The 24,773-nt window shown below is 46.4% G+C and overlaps 1 protein-coding gene across 4 annotated transcripts in view; it reads right to left on the bottom strand.

Moving 5' to 3' along the window:
• Nucleotides 1-24,773, bottom strand: part of loxl2b (lysyl oxidase-like 2b) — a 159,384-nt gene that overhangs the window by 37,355 nt on the left and 97,256 nt on the right. For all 4 annotated transcript variants that reach the window (XM_054738183.2, XM_054738186.2, XM_054738182.2 and 1 more), the window contains one exon: nt 17,301-17,468. In XM_054738183.2, the coding sequence (XP_054594158.1) occupies nt 17,301-17,468 (168 nt within the window). The remainder of the gene's footprint in view (nt 1-17,300; nt 17,469-24,773) is intronic.

Raw genomic sequence — 24,773 nt, 5'->3', positions numbered from 1 at the left:
TGTGCTTGAACCATTCAACAAACACTCAGATTAATACCTACACGGAGTAGATAGCTGCTTCTCTAATGTTTGCCACTTTTTACATTAAAAATTTTATCATGAGTGTTTTATTAGTTCTTATATTTGCTTATCTCTTAATTATTTTTTTCTATCTTACCTTCTGCACCAAAATACCGCAGCAATTTCCTAATGTTGTGACTTGGTATGGCAATAAAAACTTCTGATTCTGATTCTTTCGTAAAATGAAGCTCACATTTTTGTGAACCAGGATCATAACCCCATTACATTAACTTGAAAACGAGCTGTGAAATAGATGTCCCACCCATCCCACCTTGAATTTCCCTACTTCAAGCTCCCGCATGTGAGTCTCCTGTATAGAAACAATATCTGCGTGGTTATTCTTCAAAAATGTTACAACTTTTTTCCTCTTAATTGGGCTACTGCATCCATTTATGTTCCAAGAAATCAACTTTAAATGTCTGTCAGACAAGTAAACTTTTAAATGCTACTGCTGTCTTCAGTTCCTTGCAGAAAATAGTCCCATTTCCAACGTCTACATTAACAAACTTATACCAGCCTTCTTCTGAACCCACAGAACATAGAACAACCCAAACTGGGCACATAAAAAAAGAATAAAGAAAGAAAAAAAAGAAGACAAAACTAAAAATGTCCGGCTGTTCCTAGACAACCAGTGTCCATGTGGTAAACACTCTTTGGTGTTGAAAAAACGTGAAAAAAAAAAGAAAATGAACCTCGTCATGGTCCGCGGGTTTAACGCCGTTCCCATGGAAACCGTCCGATGTGCCGGGCAGCTCTTCGTCATCCCACACAGCTCTTATCAGTTCAACCAGAACACGGTTTTTGAAGTAAACAGCTCACCTTCCTCTGAAGTTCACATCGCCTCCTTCACTGCTCCTTTATTATCTCCTCTGCTGATTCCACAGTGTTGCAGCTCACGTTTTTGCCCTTCCATCTGAAGTGAGTCGTGGAGGATGGCTGCTTATACTGAGCCGGGATTCTCTGGAGGTTTCTTCCTGTTAAAAGGGAGTTTTCCTCTCCACTGTCGCTTATGCTTGCTTAGTATGAGGATTGCTGTATAGTCACTGACACTAGTCAGTGACTTGATGCAATTTGCTGGGTTCCTTATATAGGAAACATTATTTCTGATTGGCTTAATGAACTGACCTGAATTGGAATGTTTATTATGTGAAGTGCCTTGAGACGACCCTTGTCGTGATTTGGCGCTATATAAATAAAATTGAATTGAATTGAAAGTGCAGAGTCGCCGGGCAAGCCAGTGTATCTAATATCCAGGTCGTGCAACTTACGCTTTACCGAGGTGAAGGCCTTCCATCTCTCCGCCAGCTCCTTCGACATGTCCGGGAACACAGAGAGGTTGCATCCCTCCCAAACAATCCCTCGCTTCTCCTTAGCAGCGCCGATCACCTTGTCTCATGCCGATTGCCTCAAGAAGTGGATCAGTACCGGCTTCGGGGGTTGCCCTTCATTCGGCATTGGCGCCATCTGTCTCTGCACCCGCTTCATCTCAAACTCCTCACTCATCTGCATGCCGAGGCCCTCAGCCAGGATCTTTTGCACGCATTCAGGCAGCGTTGGTTCCGAAGGTCTCTCTTAGTCCCACCAGTCTCACATTATTTCGCCTGCTGTGGTTCTCGAGGGCTTGTATCCGGTTCCACATTGTCTCCATTTGTCTGTTCTCACTTTCCTTATCTTTCTGAAGCCGTTCTGACGTCTCCTCCAGCTGCGTAATTCACGTTTCGGCCTCACCAAGCCTCTCTTGTATTGCTGTCACTGTCGTAGTCAGCTCGGCAGTAGCCTCTTTAATAGACACGATATCTGTCGCGACATTCTGGAGCATTTCACTCGTTTTCAATATTTCTGCAAAAAGTCTTGCCAGGCTGACTGTCGCAGTCGTGGATGCTGGGTTTTCTCCTGTATCGCTGTCGTCTTCGTGGACCTGGCTTTTCCGGGTAGACGCTCGCGACGAGCTTTTAAAATATTTTGACAACGTGGACATAGCTTTGTAATCTTTTCAAACTAAATATCAAACGTACGCAGACTCAGTACTCCCAAGGAACAATATTCCACCAGTAAAGTTGTGTTTTTCAGCTAAAATCCTGTCTTGTGGCCATCTTGGAAGCTACACCTGCGTGACTCACCATGTTCTGAGATTCTTGGTAATATCCCTTAACATGGCACGTTCCGATTGGACAAGAATTCATAACATGAGAATATTAAAACAGAGCTCACGAGACGGTGACTCAGTTCTAGAGAAAAAGCTATGGAACGGCCGTCCGGTGCGAAACCTCTTTAACCCTGAGCATTTTTGGCAAGCTGTCAAAACCCTGCTAAAAGCTGCCTACTGCTGACACAGCAAACGGTTCCTGCAGAACAAAGCTGATATTGTTCCGACTCCCTAAGAGTTCTTCGAGACGCAAACGGTTCCATCCATCTGTTGTGACCCAGAAACATCTCTGGACTGGAGAGTAGGTACTGCGGTTATTCTACAAACCTCGGTGAAAGAGGTCATACGACCTCCCTGACCTTCGGATCCATGAAGAGGTTCTTCCAAAGGATGAGGTAGACACAGCATGACCGTATCTGATATGGCTTTGATAAGAATCAACTTCATAGCTTAACGTAAACAAAATTCTTTCCTTTTTACACCCAGAACTCAGTTCTTCTAGATACGAAAGTTCTGATAACCTCACATTCACATATAGTCACCATACATCACATTCCATCCACCTAGATCCATCCATCAACAGTAATATTAGTTAACTTGCCATGTTTTTAATTGTTTGGAAAATAAATTCTTACTTTTTGTAAACCTGACTCTCTTCTTGAATCAATACGTCATATCCCAACTTCCCCCTGAATAAACAAAGAATTCTGAATCTTCTGGTTAAACGTTAAAGACCAATCAGACTGGATTTCGATATTTATGTGGAAATTCACATCACATTGGTCAAAGTGTAGAGTAGGGTATTAAGCTTAAAAAGCACCCAAATACATACATATTTACCCTCTCTACACTACACTTACAGTAGAAATATAGAAACTAGTATATCATCTCTAGATGCAGAAAAGACTTTTGATAGAGTTAACTGGAAGTTCTTATTTGCAACTTTAGATAAATTTGGTTTTGGGAACTTCTTCATGAATTGGCTACAAACATTATACAGTTCACCAACAGCACGTGTCAGGACAAACGGCCAAATATCAGCTAGCTTCTGCCTTCAGAGGGGGACCAGGCAGGGATGCCCACTCTCCCCCTCACTATTTGCTATCTTTATTGAACCACTAGCGGCAGCAATTAGGCAAATAACAGGTATTAAATGCATAAAGTGTAAGAACAAAGAACATAAAATCAAATAAATAAAATCAGTCTTTATGCAGATGATGTTTTACTTTTTCTCCAGAATTCTCAATCCTCTCTCTCCCATGCACTAGAACTGATGAACTCTTTTTCAAGAGTTTCAGATTACTCTATAAACTGGTTAAAATCCACAGTTGTAACAATTAATTTCGCTTTTATTTGCTTAATACACAATTGGAGTCAGGGAATGCCACATACCTGGGAATTAATGTCTCTCCCACAATGGCAGATCTAACCAAACTAAACTACATCCCACTTTTAAAGAAAGTGGAAGATGATCTTGCAAGATGGAAATCCTTACCGAAATCACTCATGGGGAGAGTTGCTAAAATTAAAATGATGGTCTTACCCAGAATAAATTACTTATTTTCAATGATCCCAAACAAACCACCATATGCCTGGTTTAGGTCTCTGGACTCCTCAATTACTAAATTCCTTTGGCAGGACAAACCTTCGCGAATTAGCTTAAAGACGCTTCAGAAGACCAAAGACAGAGGAGGACTGGATTTACCCAATTTTTATTATTATTTCTTAGCCAACAGGCTGCAATATATACCAAGATGATTGCAAGATAACCCACTAGATGAGTCCTGGTTAGATATAGAACAGACACTTTGCAATACGATAGAGCTTTCAGACTTACCATTTATTAGCTCAAGCGTAAGAAAACATGAAGGCTTCAAAAGTATTAGTATCAGCACCTCTCTGACAGCATGGTGGGAGTTTCTAAAAATGACAGAGTCTTCACTAGTACCATGCAGACGCACACCTATCTGGAATAATCCTGATATTGTCAGAACCCAAGCCCCCAAACCGGCCTCTCCCAGCTAACCGGCCTCCATCTTGGACCACATTTCCCAGCAAGCTCCTCGCGGGAACTCCCGGCATTCTCCCAGTCACACCCAAGCCTATATATGGAAGACGCCGCACCGGCTCTTCACTCAGTCATCGTTTCATTGAAACCCCTGATCAGAGTTCTCTACCGAATAATCCAGACGTCAAACATCCTTACCGAGTTCAACTCCCGTACCCAGTCGACCATCGTGACAGGATGACTGAGTCCGTAGATCCAGCGGAGTTCGAGCGCATGAAAAGAAAGACGGAGCAAATGGAAAATGAACTCATTCAGCTCCACGCCCTGATCGATCGGCTCCACACCAAACAAAACTCCCAGACCGATCTCATCCTACAATTATCCACAGCCCTCCATGCTCTCCAGCAGCAAGCCCTCGCTCAACCAACAGAGGGGCTGCACTTTAGTCTCCCAGAGAGGTGGAACGGAGAGACGGGGAGCCCAGATTGTCTACTCGCCACCCTCGACATGCAGTTTGAGTGCCAGCCAGGGCGCTTCCCCACTGCGCGCTCTCGGGTGGCGCATCTCACCTCCCTGCTCTCCGGACGCGCGGCTGAGTGGGCCGCTGCGCTTTATAATTCCAAATCACCGGCTTGCAATGACTATGCTGCTTTTGTGTCCGCCCTCAGAAAGACTTTTGTTCCACCCAGCAGCGAAGTGGGAGCAGAAACACAACTCCTAAAGCTCCGCCAGCGGGAGCGCACGGTGTGCGCTTATGCGTCGGAGTTCCGCACCATCTCCGCCAAGCTGCGGTGGGATGACTCTGCCCTCCGAGCTGTCTTCTTGGAGGGACTGGCGACCTACATCCGTGATGAGATGGCGGGAAAGGAACTGCCCCAGAATCTGGATGAAGTGGTCGATTTGGCGCTGCGCATGGATCAGCGGGTTCTGGTTCGGCCCAAGCCCTTCACTCGCCCATCCAGGGCACCTGGCCCTCTTCCTCGTTCCCCCACGCCTGCTCCCGGACCCGCTTCTACTGATGAGCCCATGCAATCAGGCCACCTTCCTCCAGAGGAGAGACAGCGACGGTGGCGCGAGGGTCTCTGTGCCTATTGTGGCTCCTCCCACCACAGACGCCTGAACTGTCCATTACGTCTGGGAAACGAAGGAACCCACTGAGTATCGGGGTCGCTCAGCCTGGGTCACCTTCAGCCCCCGCCTCTTCAAATCGACTCCTTCTTCATGTTACCCTCCTTCATGGTGAGACCTCACTTCAGATGCACGCGCTGTTGGACTCGAGGGCCGCTGACAATTTTATGGACATGGATCTGGCTAAGCGCCTACGGATCCCCATGACCCCCTTGGAGAGAGTTGTGCCTGTGACCTCGGTGGACGGTAGGCCCCTCCAACCCTATCCGATCCAAAACCGAACCCAGCCACTCCAGATGATTGTCCAAGGCCACCGAGAGACCCTCCAGTTCCTGATCATATGTGCTCCCTCCTCTCCTCTAATCCTGGGATTTCCCTGGCTCCGTCTCCACGACCCCCGGATTTCCTGGTCCCAGGGCCGCATTTTGGAATGGGGGACCCAGTGCCAGGCCCACCTCTCTCCTCCTACATCCATGCCAGACCGCCCGGACGGTGACACTGGCCAAACACCGCCCAATCTGCCACTGCCCTACCGGGACCTGGCTGCAGTGTTCGACAAGCGGCGCGCCACCACACTGCCGCCTCACCGCCCGTACGACATGGAAATCAAGCTGCAACCAGGAACCAGTCCACCCCGGGGGCGCCTTTTTTCTCTCTCTCCCGCCGAGTCCAGAGCCATGGAGGAATATATTGACCAGGCCCTCCAGCAGGGTTTCATCCTCCTCCCCGGGTGCCGCAGGCTTCTTCTTTGTCAGGAAAAAGGAGGGTGATCTCCGCCCCTGTATCGATTACCGAGGTCTGAACAAAATCACAGTCAAAGACCGTCATCCTCTGCCGCTCCTCACATCTGCCCTGGACACCATCTCCCAGGCGCGGATCTTCACCAAGCTGGACCTCCGCAGCGCCTACAATCTGGTCCGTATTAAAGCTGGAGATGAGTGGAAGACCGCTTTCATCACACCCACCGGTCACTGGGAGTACCAGGTAATGCCCTTCGGGCTGTGCAATAGCCCCGCCGTTTTTCAACGCCTCATAAACGATGTCCTCCGCGACATGTTGGGACGGTGGGTGTTTGCCTACCTGGATGACATCCTGATCTACTCCAAGTCCGAGGCCGAACACCTCCACCATGTTCGCGCTGTTCTAACCCGGCTCCTGGACAATAACCTGTTCTGTAAGCCCGAGAAGTGCTCCTTCCACCAGCGGTCCGTATCATTCCTGGGCTACATGATTTCAGATAAAAGACTAACCATGGACCCTCAGAAAGTCCAGGCGGTGAGAGACTGGCCCCTCCCGACGAGCCTGAAACAACTGCAGAGTTTTCTGGGTTTCTGCAACTTTTACCGCCGTTTTATTAAGGACTTTAGCACCATTGTGGCACCTCTCACTTCTCTCACCCGACCAAGCCCTCCGAGCCAACCGTTCCGGCTGACTCCTGACGCCGTTCGGGCCTTCCAACACCTAGTCGCCCGTTTCACGTCGGCTCCTATCCTCCGCCATCCGGATCATGCAGTCCCCTTTGTGCTCGAGGTCGACGCCTCGGATGTTGGCGCCGGTGCCATCTTGTCCCAAGCCGGGCCCGACGACAGGCTTCATCCCTGCGCCTACTTCTCCAGGAAGTTTTCCACCACCCAGCAGAAGTACGGCGTAGGGGATCGCGAGCTGCTGGCCATAAAGTGGGCATTGGAGGAATGGAGGCAGTGGCTACTGGGCACCACTCAGCCGTTCACCATCTGGACGGACCACCAGAACCTGACCCACATCAGATCAGCCAAGCAGCTCAATCCTCGCCAGGCCCGCTGGGCCCTCTTCTTTGAGCCCTATGAATTCCATCTCGCCTACCGCCCAGGGACAAAGAACCAGAAGGCGGGCGCCCTTTCCCGCCAGTTCACACATCCAACGCCCACGTCCGAGCCGGCACCTATCCTCCCCGAGCACCGTTTCTTGGCCCACCTGAGGTGGCCACTGGAGGAGGCTATCCAAAACGCCCTCCGAGACGATCCAGCACCTCCAGAGACCCCCGCGGGTCGGCTCTACGTCCCCACGGCCTGTCGCAGCGAGGCATTGTCCTGGGCCCACTCATCACGCCTGTCTGGCCACGCGGGCTTCTCACGGACTCTTAGGTTCCTCAAACGAGCTCTCTGGTGGCCACGTATGGAGAGAGATGTAAAGGACTATACGAGTGCCTGTGACGTCTGCGCCCGCTCCAAGACATCCAACCAGGCCTCGGTTGGTACCCTCAGACCTCTTCCGGTACCCAGCCGCCCCTGGTCCCATGTGGGGTTGGACTTCGTCACAGGGCTCCCACCAGTCAACGACCTTAATAGCATCATGACGGTCACTGACCGGTTTTCTAAGGCTGTTCACTTCATCGCCCTTCCGGGCCTCCCCTCGGCCCGACGCACAGCTGAGTTGTTCCTGGAGAATGTGGTGCGTCTCCATGGATTTCCTGTCGACGTGGTCTCGGATCGTGGTCCCCAGTTCACGGCCCGGTTCTGGAGGGCTTTTTGTCATCTGTTGGGAGCATCAGTCAGCCTATCTTCGGGCAATCACCCGCAGACCAACGGCCAAACGGAGCGGGCAAACCAACAACTGGGTCGGTACCTCCGCTGCTTTGTCTCGGCCCAACCCTCGCAGTGGCCTAAGTACCTCCTCTGGGCTGAGTTATCCCACAATCTCCACACCTCCTCAGCCACTCTGATGTCCCCGTTCGAAGTCTGCTATGGCTACCAGCCCCCGGTCTTTGCCCACCAGGAACCCGAAGTTGCGGTGCCGGCCGCTCAATCCCTGGTGAGGCGCTGCAGGAACGCCTGGATAAAGGCGCGGGCCTCCATAACCCGAGCTAACGCCCGTTACTCTCACCAACACCTCCGCCGACACCGTCCTGGTCCCTCATATGCTCCAGGGGATAAGGTCTGGGTGTCCACGGCAGACCTCCGTGTCCGTGCCGGGTCCAGGAAGCTCGCTCCCCGGTTCCTTGGGCCTTACCCCGTGCAAAGGGTCATCAACCCGGTCACGTACCGGCTGCGGCTGCCTGCGAGTCTCCGCATCCATCCCACCTTCCATATCTCCCGGCTCAAGCCCTACGTGGAATCCTCCCTCCTTCCGCCTCCGGCTCCGGCGCCTCCGCCTGCCCGCTTCCTCGACGGTGAGCCCATCTACACCGTCCGGCGCATCCTGGACGCTCGCCGCAGGGGACGGGGCTGGCAGTATCTGGTCGATTGGGCGGACTACGGCCCTGAGGAACGCTCCTGGGAGCCGGCCCGCTCCATCTTGGACCCTGCCCTTGTCTCTGACTTCTGGGACCGCCGAGGTCGCCCTGGGACTTCTGGAGCCGTCCCTGGACCGGGGGGTCCTGTCAGAACCCAAGCCCCCAAACCAGCCTCTCCCAGCTAACCGGCCTCCATCTTGGACCACATTTCCCAGCAAGCTCCTCGCGGGAACTCCCGGCATTCTCCCAGTCACACCCAAGCCTATATATGGAAGACGCCGCACCGGCTCTTCACTCAGTCATCGTTTCATTGAAACCCCTGATCAGAGTTCTCTACCGAATAATCCAGACGTCAAACATCCTTACCGAGTTCAACTCCCGTACCCAGTCGACCATCGTGACAGATATTTAGCAAAATAACAAAATGATGGACCTTCCGGACTGAAAAACTAAAGGAATCCTATACCTGGAACACATATATGAAGGATTGGACTTCATCCCATTTAATCGAATAGTCTCCCAATTTGGAATGGATAAGAATAGCTTTTTAGAATATCACCAAATTAAATCTGTAGATAAACAAAAATTTAAGCTCAATCAAATAGAATTACAAACACCACCAAGGGTATTAGACTTCTATAATCTCAAACCCCCAAACTACTGTCTAAAGTATATAAGACACTGTCCAAAATAGACGATAGAATAGTAATCCCTATGGAAATATTTGAGGTAGAGCTATCAGTTAGCTTTGACCAAAACTTCTGGTCCCAAACTTGTTACAACATTTTTAAAATGATCAGACACTCCAATTTACAATTAATTCAGTACAAAATTCTACACAGAGTACACTATACAGGTCATCGGATGTTAAGGATGGAGTTTGTGTTGTCTGACACCTGTACACACTGCACAAACAACATTCCTGACAATTACATTCATGCACTGTGGTCCTGTCCACCTGTCCAGGAATTTTGGGATATAGAATGAGAAGACAAAGTGCCTGAAATGTCATATCCCAACCACCCCCTCTCTTTGTTTACTGGGAAACCTGGACGATGTCCCAATTGAAACATATGTGGTTAACGTGGTTCTGACTGCCATATGCATCGCTAAGAAAACTATCCTCATGAATTGGAAAAATAGAGAAACTCTCTGCATTAACCAGTACAGAAATATTTTGTTAGATCATATTGCACTTGATATAGCCTCTGTTTCCACTTCAAGTCAATCTCTCTGGGCTCCTTTGATTGGTTCCATCACATAGCGATGATAGGGGGTCATTGATATTGTCCTGCGGGATGATGTGGGTGATGAGGTGGAGGGTCTGAGTTTGGAGTATCCGGACATTCCCGGGAGTTGGGTTCACTGAGGGTGTCTGGGGCTGGGTGGCTGCTGCCCCACTCTGGAGGCATTTGGGTTGCCTCGGGGGGTGGACTACTGGCGGTTGTGAGTGGGGCCCCTTGGAGGTCTCGGCGGCGGCCATGGGTTGCTGCCTGGTGGCTGCATCGCCCCTGAGTAGGTCTGGGTGGGGGCCTGGGGGCTCGGGGTGTGGCGGCGGCGGGCCCTGTGTGGGGATCTGGGTGGGGACTTAGGGATGGGGTCTTGACTCGTAAGCTGCCAGGAAGAAGGCAGGAACAAGCAGCAGTGCATGGCCCAGGCTCATGGGCCTCAGGTGGACCTTGGCTCCCCTGGAATAATAACAACTCTGTCCCATCACCGGGGATGGGGATGTCCAGGAGGGGGAGGACCCAACCTTACCTGGATGTCTCATGTCTTAAATATTCTGGAAATGGTGCAAATGAAGTGATGGGAGTAGATATTCAGCTGGGGTGGGGCTGAATTGGTGCCCTCATCAGGTTGACGCAGTGATAGTTAGCTGTAGTTGTATTGTTGTGTGTTGTTTTTCTCTTTCTGCAGGTCTAGAAGCAGTTCATCATTGATTGTTTATTTTGTGGACCCCCCCCCCCCCTCCCTTCCTTTTGTCTCTTCCTTTCTCTGCCACAAAAATTAACAATCAATGATGAACAAGAGTCTTCTTCTAGAGCTGCAGAAAGAGAAAAGCAAACCAAAAGAAAATAGAAGGGGACACACAACAATACAAGTAGAGCAAGCTATCACTGCGTCAAGGTCAAGTAACTTTATTAATAACCGCAGCCGGTAAATTTAATTTGCCATGTGACACGAGAATTAGCGCCCAGGTTACACACAGTCATAATACACACACATCAATAAAAAATATAAACAATACGTGAATAAAAATAAAATAAAATAGCCACACCAGACTCAATTCTTATTGAGTAACATTACTGCCTCATTTTATATCTCTTGATCCTGCACTTTGGCACAATGGATCTCCATCCAGATGGCAGGAGAGTAAACTGGGCATGCAGTGGGTGGCCTGTGACCTAACAATAGCCTTGGCAATTCTCTCTACCTGCCCACTCTACAGCTGTGCAACACTTTTCACTGGTTTTCCAAACAGACGACCCGACCACTTTACAATCCTGTTTAGTGTTTCCTTTTGTTTAAGATTTGCCTGACCAAACCATGAGTCTAAGAAAAAAGGATAAAACACTTTCAATGAAAGAACAATAAAACATGGACATTATAGTCCTGTCCACATGGAATGAGACCTGATGTGGAAACATAAAATCAACATTGTTTTACTGAACAATCACACAATAATAATCACAGTGCATTAAATGCCAACCACAGCCTTAAGATATGTGTTGAAAATGCCCAAGTCCATACTTATGAGAGCGCCATGTGAGCACCTGTGTGCATACACACGCTATATACAGTATGTAAGGTTTCTCTATAAGAGCATCCAACAGAGAGTGTGAGGGACAACAGATCTGCCCCCCCCCCCAAAGATGTGTAGGAGATGGAGGGAGCTCCAAGTTCCAGAGATCCAGGAGCTGCCCCAGAGCGCAGGGACCCCAGGGAGACTGTAACCAGATAAGTCCCTGCCTCCTCTCGAGAGGAGCAGAGGATTCCCCCATGGGCCACAACCTGCAGCCGGCAGAACCCTGGGAGATATCAGCGGCAAGCCCACCGGCCCGCCTGCAGCCTCCCACCCTCCAGCCGGCCGAGCCCGGGACCCAGCGACCCAGGACCCAGGGGCGGCCAACCTCGCCAGGGACCCAGCAGAGCCCAGGGACCCAGATCCCACCAGGCAGCCACCGGGATAAATCAGGCAGACTCCAAAAATCTTAAACCCCCTGACCCGGGAGCCACGAACACTCAGGCAGACCAAGGCACCACACTCCACACCAAATGTGGCAGGGGGAGGGTAGGCAAATATGTTTATCGACAAGAAGTCCCAGGAGAGAGGAGGAGTCCAAGACCCCACCTGACATATACAGTCATACACAAACATAGTCACACACGCCCTCCCTCATGCTCACACATGCACATACAACTTAAGACTTACAAAAATGAACACTAGACACACACTCATACTCCCCATACACACCCTAATCATGTCATGGTCTGCGTCTGCGTCTTCCCTTCATGCGTCACCTGATGTTTCTCCATCCCTCTCTAGATTGCCTTCTGTGTCTCATAGCGCCCTCATGTGTCCTTTGTCTGCGTCTCATTTATGTGTCCTCTGTTTGTAGACCTTCATGTCATCCCCTCAGGTCCGGTGTTCATTTAGTCATCCTCAGCCTCCTCCAGTTTGTAGCTCCAACCTCTTGTTCCCCAGCTCAGTACATGTGTGTGTGTTAGTGTGTGTGTGTGAGTTTTATGTGTGTGTGTGTCAGTGTGTGTTTGTGTGTGTGAGCCCTTCCCTATATTGTTGTTTAGTTTTGTGTTTTAGGTTTATTTGCACTCCTTTGTTTCTGTTTTCCCAGGTAGATAATTATATTCACCTGTCTTCCTTCCAGCCCTCACTCCACACACCTGCTGCCATTTTCCCTAATTACTCCTCCCTGTGTATTTAAGCCCTGTCCTGTCTCTGTGTTGTGTTGGTCCATTGTGGTTATTCTGTCAAGCCTTCTCTAGTCTCTAGCATTTTCAATCTCAGTCTTTTCTAGTCTTTAGTATTTTTGACTCTAGCTTAGTTATTGAACATTTTGGACTTATTGGCTCCCTGCATTTGGATCTATTTTTGTTGTTCTGGGCTCATCCAAATAAAGGATATTTTCTTATATCACCTCCTGCCTCGAGTCATCTTGGGTTTTTGCATTTTGGGTCCTACCATCCAGCGTATCGTGACAAATCACTCTGGTCCCAGTACTGCTGCACAAAGGGTGTTCCCGCCTACTTCCCACCAACGTACAAGTCAGGAACCTTTCTCCAAGGCCCTGCCCATATCCCCATACGGGGCCGGCCGCCCCATACCCTGAGATACCAGCCCCCACCCAGACCCATATGCATATGGCATATGCGTAACAATGCATTTATCTGGTAATGTGATTTTTTCATGTAAACAAAGTGGTGAAAATATTTGTTTAAAACGGCTATGTGTGGACTAATAGGTTAACAACGAAATATTAACACCACATTCTTTTGCCCCTCTGCAGCTTGTCTGTGATGTCATTCACAGACACGGTTACACCAGCTTTTGCGCTGCTGCGCTCCCTCACAAAAAATGCCTGTAAGAGGGGCATTTCCACTTGCCAAGTTCGGACTAGGTGAGTGATGTATTTGCAGGCGGCGTCTTTCAGCCAGTAATAGTGCAAACATTCAACAGTCCTGCTGCAGCACTTTGGGCAGAAAAAGTGTAAACCTTTTCATGACTTTGTCTGTAGATCACGGTGACATCATTTATAGGACTGCTACCTAAAAACTTCATAAACTTGATGCCATTTATCACTCACCAACCCGTTTGGGCACTGGTGCCCCTTTCACTACTCATCAATGGGATCTGTACTCACTTGTTAACTGGCCATCACTCTATTCCTGCAGGATGTTACATTGGTTAGGGTTACCTTAATCCTAACCTGTCATATCTTCTCTCATTACTCATCACTTCCATCAACCAGCACCGTTTACATTCTAGTAACTTCATCTCTATGGTTATTCCCAAAGCGAAACTCTCTCCAGTGGCATACAGGTTACGCATCACCAAGGCAAGACAGGAGCCTGTCTACAAATGGGTGCATGCGAACCAAATCAAACCCTCACGATGGACAATGCGCAGCATTTTGATGCCCGTGTTGGTACTGTGGTGTCCTCGTGCTTTTACCACCTGAGACATTTGGCTAAAGTGAAACCATTTTCATCTAGACAGGATCTTGAGACTGTGGTTCATGTTTTTATAACCTCATGCTTAGACTACTGTGATTCTGTCTTATTTGGGGTAAGTCAGCTTACAGTAGCTCTCCTGCAGCTTGTTCAGAATGCTGCAGCAACATTTTTGGCTGGCAAAAGAAATTTTGATCACATCACACCTGTTCTGGCTGCTCTTCACTGGCTGCCTGTGGATTTCAAAATTGGTTTTAAACTCCTTTTAATGGTTTTCAAGGCTTTGAATGTGCTGGCTCTAGCTTATTTAATGGAGTAGGTGCAGGGTTGGGCATCGAGCATCGATTGGAACCGGTTCCAACTGTTCATTTTTCCCGGAATTGTTCAAGTTTTTTTAATTTTGATTCCTAGTTTCGATTCCTAGAATGCCAACCAGAAGAGGAATCCACGGCCGATCTCTGTGAAAAATAAAAGTGATCTGCAAATTGTGATCAACGCTTTTCAGAGCTGATCACACCAGCTGTCTGTGTGCAAGACCGAGTCCCCCCTGAGAGTTTTAGCTGGAAACAGCTGGACGTTTCTGGATATGTTGGAGACATTTAGCCTCTCATCCCAGAGGCTTCTTCCAGACTTTGGTTGTGGTCAGAAACAAACACACTGGTTGTGCTGCAAGTCTTTTTCTTTTTGTCTCCAAAACATGTTTTTGTCTAAATGAAGGTGATGTTGTTGTTCATAGAGTTAAAATTCATGTTGAAGTTCAGATTATTTCATCAAGTAGGACCTGTGGCTAGCTGGCTCATGTAATACATGGAATGTCTTCAAAGAATCAGAATCGGGAATCGATAGGAACCGGAATCGAAACGAGGAATTGGAATCTGAATCGTTCAAAATCAAACGATGCCCAACCCTAGTTTGGAGATGGTGCCTTATGTCCCTGCTCGAATGCTCTGCTCTGAGAGCCGGTTTCTGCTGGTGACTCCTAGCGCTCAGCTAAAGATGAGAGGGCATTGGACGTTTCTCTGTAGCAGAACCCAAACTGTGGAATGCACTTCCCCTATCTGTAAGGATGCCTCCAGCAGTAGCAGCTTTAAAACAAGGATGAAGACCCACTTTTATGGTTTGGCTTTTAACTCTCTGGGTCAGACAATGATTTTACTTGTTGGTTTTGATTGCCTTGGGTGATTTTATCAGTTTTAATTTGTTACTGTGCAGCACTTTGGTGGCATGTTTCACGCCTGTAAGGGACTCTATAAATGATGATGATGATGATGATGATGATGATGATGATGATGAAACCCCTTGGCTGAACTGAAGTTTCAGTTCTGTGATTATTCTTTTAAATATCAGTTTTTTCTAAGTTTTGGACCAGTCAGTTGCCAGAGATTGTAGTGGGATAGAGGTGGTAAGCAGAGCCCTTGCTTTAGTATAGAAAAGCCCACCGCATTCCGGGCAGATGAAGCTGGCTGTGGATAATGTACTGCTTTGGTGACCTCTTACCTGCAAGGCCTTCTCTAACGCTACAATAGCCTTTTCTGCCAGAAAAATTGCAAATCAATCTTTTCCTAAAAATTGTCAGTCCATTTGGAAAGCCAGCCAAAAAGGCCCCAGACTACACTTCTGCAATGGAAGATGTGTAGATTGGATTGAGGAAGTCTTTTAACCACTCTGTCCACCAACCCACAATGTCCCGAACTGAGGTCAGCAACACACGATTCCATCATAAACAGTGTTGGTAGTGCATTGCTTCTCGCTTCTTTTTTCTTTCTTTTTTTAACCTATCCTGTCCTGGCAGTTGAAGCATGATTCTCACTTCTGAGATGTCAGATGCTGGACCAGAATCGCCTCAAAAGCCTTATGGAAGTCATTCTCCATGGTCTCACTAAATTCCTCCCACACCTACGTGTTTGCCTTAGCAACTACCTAAGCTGCATTCCGCGTCAAATTCCAGTACATATCAGCTGCCTGTGGATATACCACAATGATCTGATAGGACTCATTTTTCAGCTTAAGAACATCCCTCGCCACCAATGGGTTCATGGGTTGCCACGGCAACAAGCACCAACCACCCAGCAGCCATATATTTAATAGGCTGCCTTGAAAAAGGAAATAAAAAACATGGCCCACCCAAGCCCCCACAATGCGGGTGAAAAATTGAGGCCAACGCGGAAGTGACAAAAATTGCAGTTCCACCCTCATCCACTAGAGGCTGGTGTCAGAAGCGAGCTAATCATTGACTCCCATGTTAAAAATACCAATTTCACAGCAGAAATAAACATGTTTACAGCCTGGTACCAAAACATGTTTTTGGTTTAAATGATCTAGTTTACACTCATGACAACTCTGAGGGGGGTGCATTTTTTCTCACTCTTCTGTTTAAGTGTATTAAAAGCCTAAAATTCTGTATAATTAATGAGCATCAGACCCACGTGACCACAGAGCTAGCTCCGTGGAAAGGCCTCAGTAGAGCCTCGGTCTGGCCTGGAAACTGCTCCGGGATTTTGAGTCTCTGTGTTTGTGTATTCGTTTTTGGATATTATTGTGCAATTGTTGGACAAAATGACTTGCTGTGGCATTAATTGCGCTAATAGAGCATCCAAGGAGTCTCCACTTCATTTTTTTCGGTAAGTAAAATTATATTTATGTATTTTAGGTCACTGCCGAGCTGAGCTTAGATTTTAACATGTACTGTTTAACCATGAAATCTAAATGTAATAGGGTAAAACCCAGTGCATTTAACATAATGCTGCACTTTAGAAAATGGGTTGAAATATAACATGTTGGTGGAGCTGGGTTCCGACTATCGGCTTGTGGAGCTCTTCTCCCCTCCCCGCAGCTCGGCGCACCTCTGTCTGATCGTGGCTTCTGTCTGCTGTGCGGCTGCCGGCTTGTGGAGCTCTCGGGAGACCTCTGTGTTCCACCCGGTTTTACCCAGCGGTCAGCCCGGCGTATCTCTGACTCAGAAGCTCTGGTGTTGTGCACAGTTAACTCCGGTTGTAGCTAGGTTGCTACCTCCGTTAGCTTAGGTCCCACCTCCGCGTTAGCTTTTGGTTAGCTTCAGGTTAGCTTGTAGCTAGTTCGACCCTCAGCTCCACCTCTCTTCCCTTTTGTGGAATTGTCTGGGCTTGAAGGAACCTGTGACACGGTCAAAATGGCGGTGGTGGCCACCTCCCATTTTAGCACAAAAACTCATTATTGGAGCCTGTGGAAACCCATTGTCCAATATTTATTTGTCGATGGGCCCACCAAGGCCCACAGTTCCTCACTTCCACTAGAATGTGTGGGACGCTCTGCTGGAGGTTTGAACTGAAAGGGAGAAAACTTTTTGAATTTGCTTTTTCCATCAAACACATATCTGTGAGCACCTGAGCTCATTGGCATGTTGCTGCTGGAAACACAAATTTTATGAAGAATAAACACAATGTAGGACTGATAAGGGAAAACAATTTTCCTGAGCATGAAAGTCTGCATGAATCTTTAGTTGTAAACTGTTTATGAACTCAGCCTGACAATAATCTCAACTGAAGGAGGTGATCACGTTCTGCTGTAGCGACTCATACCTGGAATGCAATGCTGGCGAAGCCCAGGCCCAGCTGCCTGCAGACTACCATGGCTTCCATTGTTCCCCAGCTCTCGCTACACACCGTGCCCCACACCAAGGAGCCATTTCTCTCCACCAACACCTCCAGACGGCCTTCATAGGGGTTACGACCTCCCCTCAGACGTACCTGAGAAGAAAAATCATTTCTGTTGGTTGAATCAATGAAAAATGTCCATATAGAAAATAAATATGCTTGGGGACAGCAGGAGCTCAGGACGTAGAGCGGGTTGTCTAGTAATCGGAAGGTTGCAGGTTCGATCCCGGCTCCGGACAGATAATTCTGCTGTTGTGTCCTTGGGCAAGGCACTTAACCCACCTTACCTGCTGGTGGTGGCCGGAGGGACCGGTGGTGCCTGTGTTCGGCAGCCTCGCCTCTGTCAGTGTGCCCCAGGGCAGCTGTAGCTACATCGTAGCTCATCCCCACCAGTGTTAATTTTGTTGACAAAATATTTTCGTCTTTTTTTTTTTCGTCACGAAAATATATTTACAGACGAAAATGAAACAAATTTTCAAAATAAAAGCTTGGAAAAAGACGAAGATGATAATTAAATTGATTGAAACTTTTAGTCAATGAATGAAAGACGAGACGAAAATCCACGATGACGCTCTTCTACATGGCGCTCTATGGTGCAGTGCGCCTATTGTGTTATTGTGAGACGCGAACGTAGTAGAAGACAAGGGGCGTGGCGTGCCGTGAACGTGCGGGACATGAGCGAAGACAGACCCCGAATAGTATAAAGCGGCAGGTATGCGCGGCGGTATGCTAAACATAGCTCACTGAATATATCGACGGCATAAGAAGAAGGAGTAGAGGAAAATGTTAACTGCTGGGCGAAAAAGAAGAGAAGATGTGTGGAGTCATTTTTCTCATGATAACATTGCTACCAAAACTGCATGCCGAGAGTGTGGACTGTCGTTCCGAGGAAAAGAACACAAAGAATTTGAAGAGGCATCTACAGAATGGCCACTTCGCCATTTTCTCCGAGGTAAATCCACTTAAATGTACACGTGACGACCCGAAAAGTAATATACATGCAAATAAAACTGTATCAACTCTGTCATGTTGGGATAAAAATTTGGAAGTAGCGTATTTTCATGACTATAACGTGTGTTATTAGGGAAATAGTGGGCGAGCAGTGTTGATGCATGATTGCGCATGCGCCGTGAGCGGTTCTGGCATTTTTTGGGTCGCAGCCGCTCGCTGCACGTGCGCTCTAAACCAGGACTAGACCAGTAAAGTGAAGCATGCTGTTGGCTGTTTATAATTTTCACAATGTCTGGTTTGCACTGATATGATCCGAGTCCCGAGCCCGCGCAGATGTTTTACCGGTACGTTTTATAACCCGGTGCGCCTTTTGTATGTGTTAAAGATCCCTCAGATGACAAGTTTTCCCCACTTGTAGCAGCTGCTTGCTTTCTCAATCCTACTGTGTGTCAGACCCTCCTCAATGTGGCTGATGATAACATTCAGGAGCTGCTCAAGCAGGCAGAAGGGTATGTTGTTCAGTGCTCTCAGACACAGGAGAACCACTCTGATCTGGAGGAACTGAATGGACCTGAACCGGCACCACTCGCCGCCGCCTCCTCTTCATCATCTGCCTCCTCCTCCTCCAGACAACCAGTCTTTAGGTTTCTCTCCAAATTCGGAGCAAAGCCTAAACCAAAGTCTTCCAAGTGTAGTGTTAGACAGCAGATAAGCCAGTATAAGGAAGAGCTCTCACAGTCCATCACTTGTGAAACGGGAATGGAGTTTTGGCTTGGAAAATGTGACACATTTGATCACAGCCTGAAACCATTAGCATTAGACATATTGGCAATGCCAGCTTCTCAATCTTTTGCAGAAAGAGTGTTCAGTATCACAGGTGACCTCACTAGAGGGGAACGCAACCGAGCAAAGGTCACACTAGCACAAAGTGCTTTTCTCAAAATGAATCGCAGCAAATAAATTTTCACACTGCTTGGTTGAGCCTGTGTTGTAACAAGTGAATATCTACAGACTCAGGGTTAACATGTTTAAATTTGCTGTTCTTGTAAATTCTTGTTGCGCAATTGCTAAAAAGAGCACCTTTGTAATTTCCAGTGTGCTTTTTGTTTTTTATTAAACACGTAAGTGTTAAACATGTTAAGTGTTTTTTTATTCAAATATTCTATGTTCTTAGCCGTGTGTGCTATATCTGATCAGTGGTGGTCAAGAGTTTGGACCCTGTGTGTTAAATTACACTAGTTTTTCCGTACTCTATACAAAAGTAGGAAATTACTTCATTAGAAAAAATATATGCATTCTGTTGACTGAAATTGCTTATTTTCGTCGACTAAAATGGGACTAAAACTAAAATAAATCTAATGACTAAAATTGGACTAAGACTAAAATTAATTTTTAGCCAAAAGACTAAGACTAAAATAAAATTAAAAATTCCTGTCAAAATTAACACTGATTCCCACCAGTGTGTGAATGTGTGTGTGAGGGTTAAGAATGACTGATGTGTTGTGAAGTGCCTTGGGGGGTCGTAGAGCCCTAAGAAGGTGCTGTAAAAATACAGACCATTTACCATACACAAGATAAGGAATCAATAAAGACTATGCATAACCAACTTCCATATTTGGCAAAATGGCATGCTGCACTTCTGGTTTGGAGCACTACATTCTTAGAAAGTGATAGTAATTTTGATGGCACTTGTAGTGAAATGACTTTTACACTATATTGGAAATGACCAATAAGATGTGATGATTCCATATAAATATGAAATATCAACCTGATTGATCTTTGAATGTTTAATCAGAAGATTCTAGGGTTCTTTGCTTCTTCAGGGACAAGAAACGCACTTCGTATTAATTCAGACAGTCAGTATATAGTTCATAAAATGAATTTAATTATTTTTCCTAAACTAATAGTTTATTCATGACAAGATATGAAAAATGAGAGGTGGTGTGGTGGATATGAAGTGATTTAATGTGATGTGTGAGGTGGTGTAATGGAAGCTAGATGTTTAGCTAAACCATTCTTTGTATCTGAGAGAGTTTGTGAAGTCTGGGTTGTAAAATAATTTACTCATCAGACTCCAGTGCGCAGGCTACGGTGCCCTTGGTATGAGTTGCTCCCGGCGGTCCGGAGGGGTGCAGTCCAAGTAGTGAGGTCACCGGATGCCAAAACCCCAATACTCAGAGATTAGTAGCTTTCTTTGAGTTCAGCTTCAGCGCCCAGGAGATGCAACCCGGCTCTACAGGTTAGAAGTCTGAGGTGTGAAGTAGTTCTGAAAAGAGCTGTAGCATCTATAATCACTCACAGCGTTGCAGAGAGGCTTTGACTGGACGCCAAAGGAGATTGTTTCAAAAGAGGCTTCTTTCCCGATTTGGCCAAATGGAGAGTCAGCTAGAAACTGAATTAATCGGGAAGTAATTCTTGTTTTATTAAACCACCATGTTATGAGTTTTGGCAAGTTTGACAAATCAGAATTTGACACGTTTTCAGGGCTTATCGAACATTTGTCACAAGCCACGCCTCCTTCAGATATAAATGTAACGTGATGAAGGAGCTATTCCTCCGAAGGTTATTTACCTTCCCTCCACAGATGCCTCTGACACAATACTAAGCTGCATGAGACTGCGTCAAGGCCATGCATTCGCTTCTAAACTGCTTCCTTTCCAGCTCAAGAGAAGAAAGAAGACAAACTCTTTCCTTTTAATAAATCAAAGAACTCTATTTTTAATAAAGCTAATCAAACAAAGTGTTAGTCAATAATAAGATGTTGACCAATCTGTGAAATCACAATGTCATGATTAATATGCTTTAATAAGTAATATGACTTTAATCTAGTGCACTAGACATGCTGACGATACGTAATGTAAATGCATGACACATTGCTTTCACTGATCCAATCAGAACCTTCCTTTCTGAAGTGTGGCATAGTCTCTACGGTGTTTATAAATCTGCCAACTTTGAATCGACCAGAAATCAAAACATCCAGATCAACAAAACCAGTTCCCACGCCATCATAAGTTCAGTTCTCATGATCTCACTGAAGTTCTCAACAGTTCTCTGAGTTCTCTACAGTTCACCGCATGCTAAGCGAAGTATTGGACCGGCCACCTGGACTTCCTTTTTTAAGCAAAGAACCAACAAGCTGGATAAAATCTGTTGTATTTTACCAACCAAGCAACGGTTCCTTTCAGAATAAAAGCTGAACTCACTGACCCTCTGGGTCCATCCGACGCTGTGAACCAACTGTCGCTTTTTTCCTGGAGACAATCCAAAGGCTAGTCTGTCGTACTGCTGATGCTGTTTCACCGGCTCCTGTACCGAAAGGGGGGTCCGAGGACCTGGCATTCTGGATCTGTACGGAGGTCGTCTCATCAAGGGTATGTGTAGAGCGACAAAATGGCGTCTCACGTGTTTATGAAACTCCGATCATAGCTAAAGCAAAACATCACAACATCATTCAGACTTGCTTCTCCGGTTACGAGAGTCCTGATTATAACATCACTCACACACACACCATTCATCTCACGTCTCATTCACACCTGATCCATTTATCACTTAGAGTTTAGAGTTAGTCTTGTTTAAAATTGTTTAAATTGTTTAGAAATAAATCTTCTTAAACGTTTTAAAGGTGACTCTCTCTTCTCTTGTCTCTGACTTACAAGTGTTACATAATCCCTGCAATAAAAAGTTCCAATCTTCTGGTTAAAATAACCCAATGGTCCATAAAATTGATTTCATATGCACTATGGAATCTTACGCCTTACAGGTCCTTAATAAGATGTAAATTAACTTATTTTACACAAAGGTGGTTAACACTTTGTGAATAAGAATGTCTTAAAACGAGTGCTATGACTAGAGTATTACAAGATACTATACAAGAAACCCAAAATGACCGACAACAAAGAATTAGAAAAATATCTGGAAAAACTTGATCTCCCCTCCATTGGGAAATTTCAGAATGGTATCTTAAACACACCAATTACTAAAAAAGAATTAAAGGGAGCTATTAATAGGCTGAAACCAAACAAAAGCCCAGGGAGCGATGGTTATCCAAATGAATGGTACAAGATTTTTAAAGAGGAACTCACCACCCTATTATTGGACTCATTCAACTGGACGCTAAAGAACGCTAAAAGCCCTCTATCGTGGGGAGAGGATATCATTTCGGTCCTGCCAAAAGAGGGGAAAAATAAGGAACACTGCAGCTCTTATCTTCCCATTTCAATTTTAAATGTGGACTACAAATTATTCACATCAATAATCTCCAGAAGATTGGAACTCTTTCTCCTGGATTTGATAGTCGAAGACCAGACTGGGTTTATAAAAGGGTGACAGACGCAGGACAATATAAGACGCACATTACATATAATCAGCGAGGTCAATAAACACAAAACCCCCACGGCGTTGATAAGTCTAGACGCGGAGAAGGCTTTCGACAGGGTTAGCTGGCCCTTCCTGTTTGTGGTCCTGAAAAGAATGAGCATTAATGATATTTTCATGAAATGTATAAAAAGCATTATCTAACAGGCCAACGGCCAGAATCAAAATAAACGGAAACCTCTCGGATAGTTTTGAAATCTTCAGGGGAATGCGGCAGGGCTGGTGTTTGAGCCCTGGTCTCTTTGTATTATTCATCGAACCACTGGCCCAATTCATAAGAGAGAATGATGAGCTGAAGGGGGTGACAATAGCACAGAATGAACATAAACTAGGACTCTATGCAGACGATGTGATAATAAATCTTCAAAACCCTGACACTACATTTACAAAACTTATGGACGCCCTAAAAGACTTTGGCGGAAAATCAGGATATAAACTCAACATTACAAAGACCCAAATATTAACTATGCACTTCAGGCCCTCACATTCACTCCGACAGGAATTCAAACTCAACTAGGAGGCAGAAAAAATGAAATACCTGGGGATTTACTTAACACGAGAACTTAGCGCATTATATGAGATTAATCATAAGGAGATAAACAACACAATACTAAAAGACCTAAAAAGATGGAGATCCTAGTGATGGACATCAGCTCGCGAATTGAAGTGCTTAAATCGAATATCCTACCTGGGGTAATGGATTTCTTTCTCTCTCTTCCGGTAATCATCATCAGACCGGAGGAATAAAGGAGTCAGGGAACCAGCCACGCGCTGCCAGATTGTTTGCCTTTCTGGTAACATCCAGCCACCTGAACCTGACCTGCCTTCATTTATTCCCATAGGATTCCTGATCCCAAGCCAAGCTGACGCTTTCAGCCCTACAGAACCACCTCGACTGTTCTTCCTCTCCTCCAGAACCACTGCTTCATAACTCCCTGGCTTTTGGATCTCCCATTCTGACATCCTCCCGTGTGTCTCCTGTTCACCCTCCAACCTTACACCTCCCTGCTCCTGATCAACCCTACTCACCGGTCTACAGCCCTGGCACTGTTCACCTCTCCAGCAACTACCTTCACTCTCCTCCTAGTGAGACGTCTCCAGCAGTGATTCTATATTCCTCCGCGTTCCGCTCATAACCTTCTGTATTCTTCATCCCAGTGGTCTAATCTCTAGATCCAGAACCCAGCCTATTACTGACCAGCCCTTTAGTTCCTGAAATAAACATTTTTGTGATTACACCATCTCCTCGTCTCCCAAGTTTGTCATGTATGTGGGTCAAATTTATTCCTAAAACCATGACACTGATTCCATATGTGAGCAGTATAGTAGCTAAAAGCAGCTTCACCCTGTATGGTTCTGACCTGAGGTTCTACCAGCTGATTTCTTTTTTTCCCCCAAGGATCTCAGAGCCATATTGGATGTATTTACAGGAATGAGATCGGAGATGTATTTTGGTCCCATGCCTTTGAGGGATTTATAAACTAGTAGTAGCACTTTGAAATCCATTCTGTAGTTTAACGGTAACCAGTGTAGGGATCTAAGAACAGGAGTGATATGCTCCATTCTCTTCGTTCTTAAAACTCTAGCAGCAGCATTCTGAACAAGCTGCAGCCACTGATACTTTTTCTGGTGAGTTCAGAAAATGTAGAGGTTTTTTGTTACAATGCAAGCTCACTTTTGAAAGGACACCTGACTCATTTCCCAGTCACTCAGCTAAAATCTCCTACATAATTGGTTTACTCCGAGAGAAAGCCTTGCAATGGGCAGGAGCTAAGAGCCGTCAGGCTTGTTTTCTCAAAGGCCCACTTTCTGTATGTTTGACCGAATTTAGACAAACCGTCTGTTCCTCCGAGTCTTGAGCAGAGATGGCAAGGTTTATATGTGTCATGGATGCTGGACTCCCGCTCCCTGAAAAGCCCAGCTCTGCTCCCTTTTGTGTTCAGGACCTTGGACAGGTCCTCAGTAAGGCTGGCTTTCCCCCTCGGCCTGCCTACAGCACCCCAGCTGCATGCCATCAACTGATGAGAGCTGATCACTTAAAACATGAAATTGAAATGGTTCTCCATGCCTTTA

The sequence above is a fragment of the Nothobranchius furzeri genome, chromosome 17 (genome assembly GCF_043380555.1).
Source record: "Nothobranchius furzeri strain GRZ-AD chromosome 17, NfurGRZ-RIMD1, whole genome shotgun sequence".
Lineage (NCBI taxonomy): Eukaryota > Metazoa > Chordata > Actinopteri > Cyprinodontiformes > Nothobranchiidae > Nothobranchius > Nothobranchius furzeri.
Note: the sequence above shows the minus strand (reverse complement) of the source record. Positions and strands in the feature narration are given on the sequence as shown.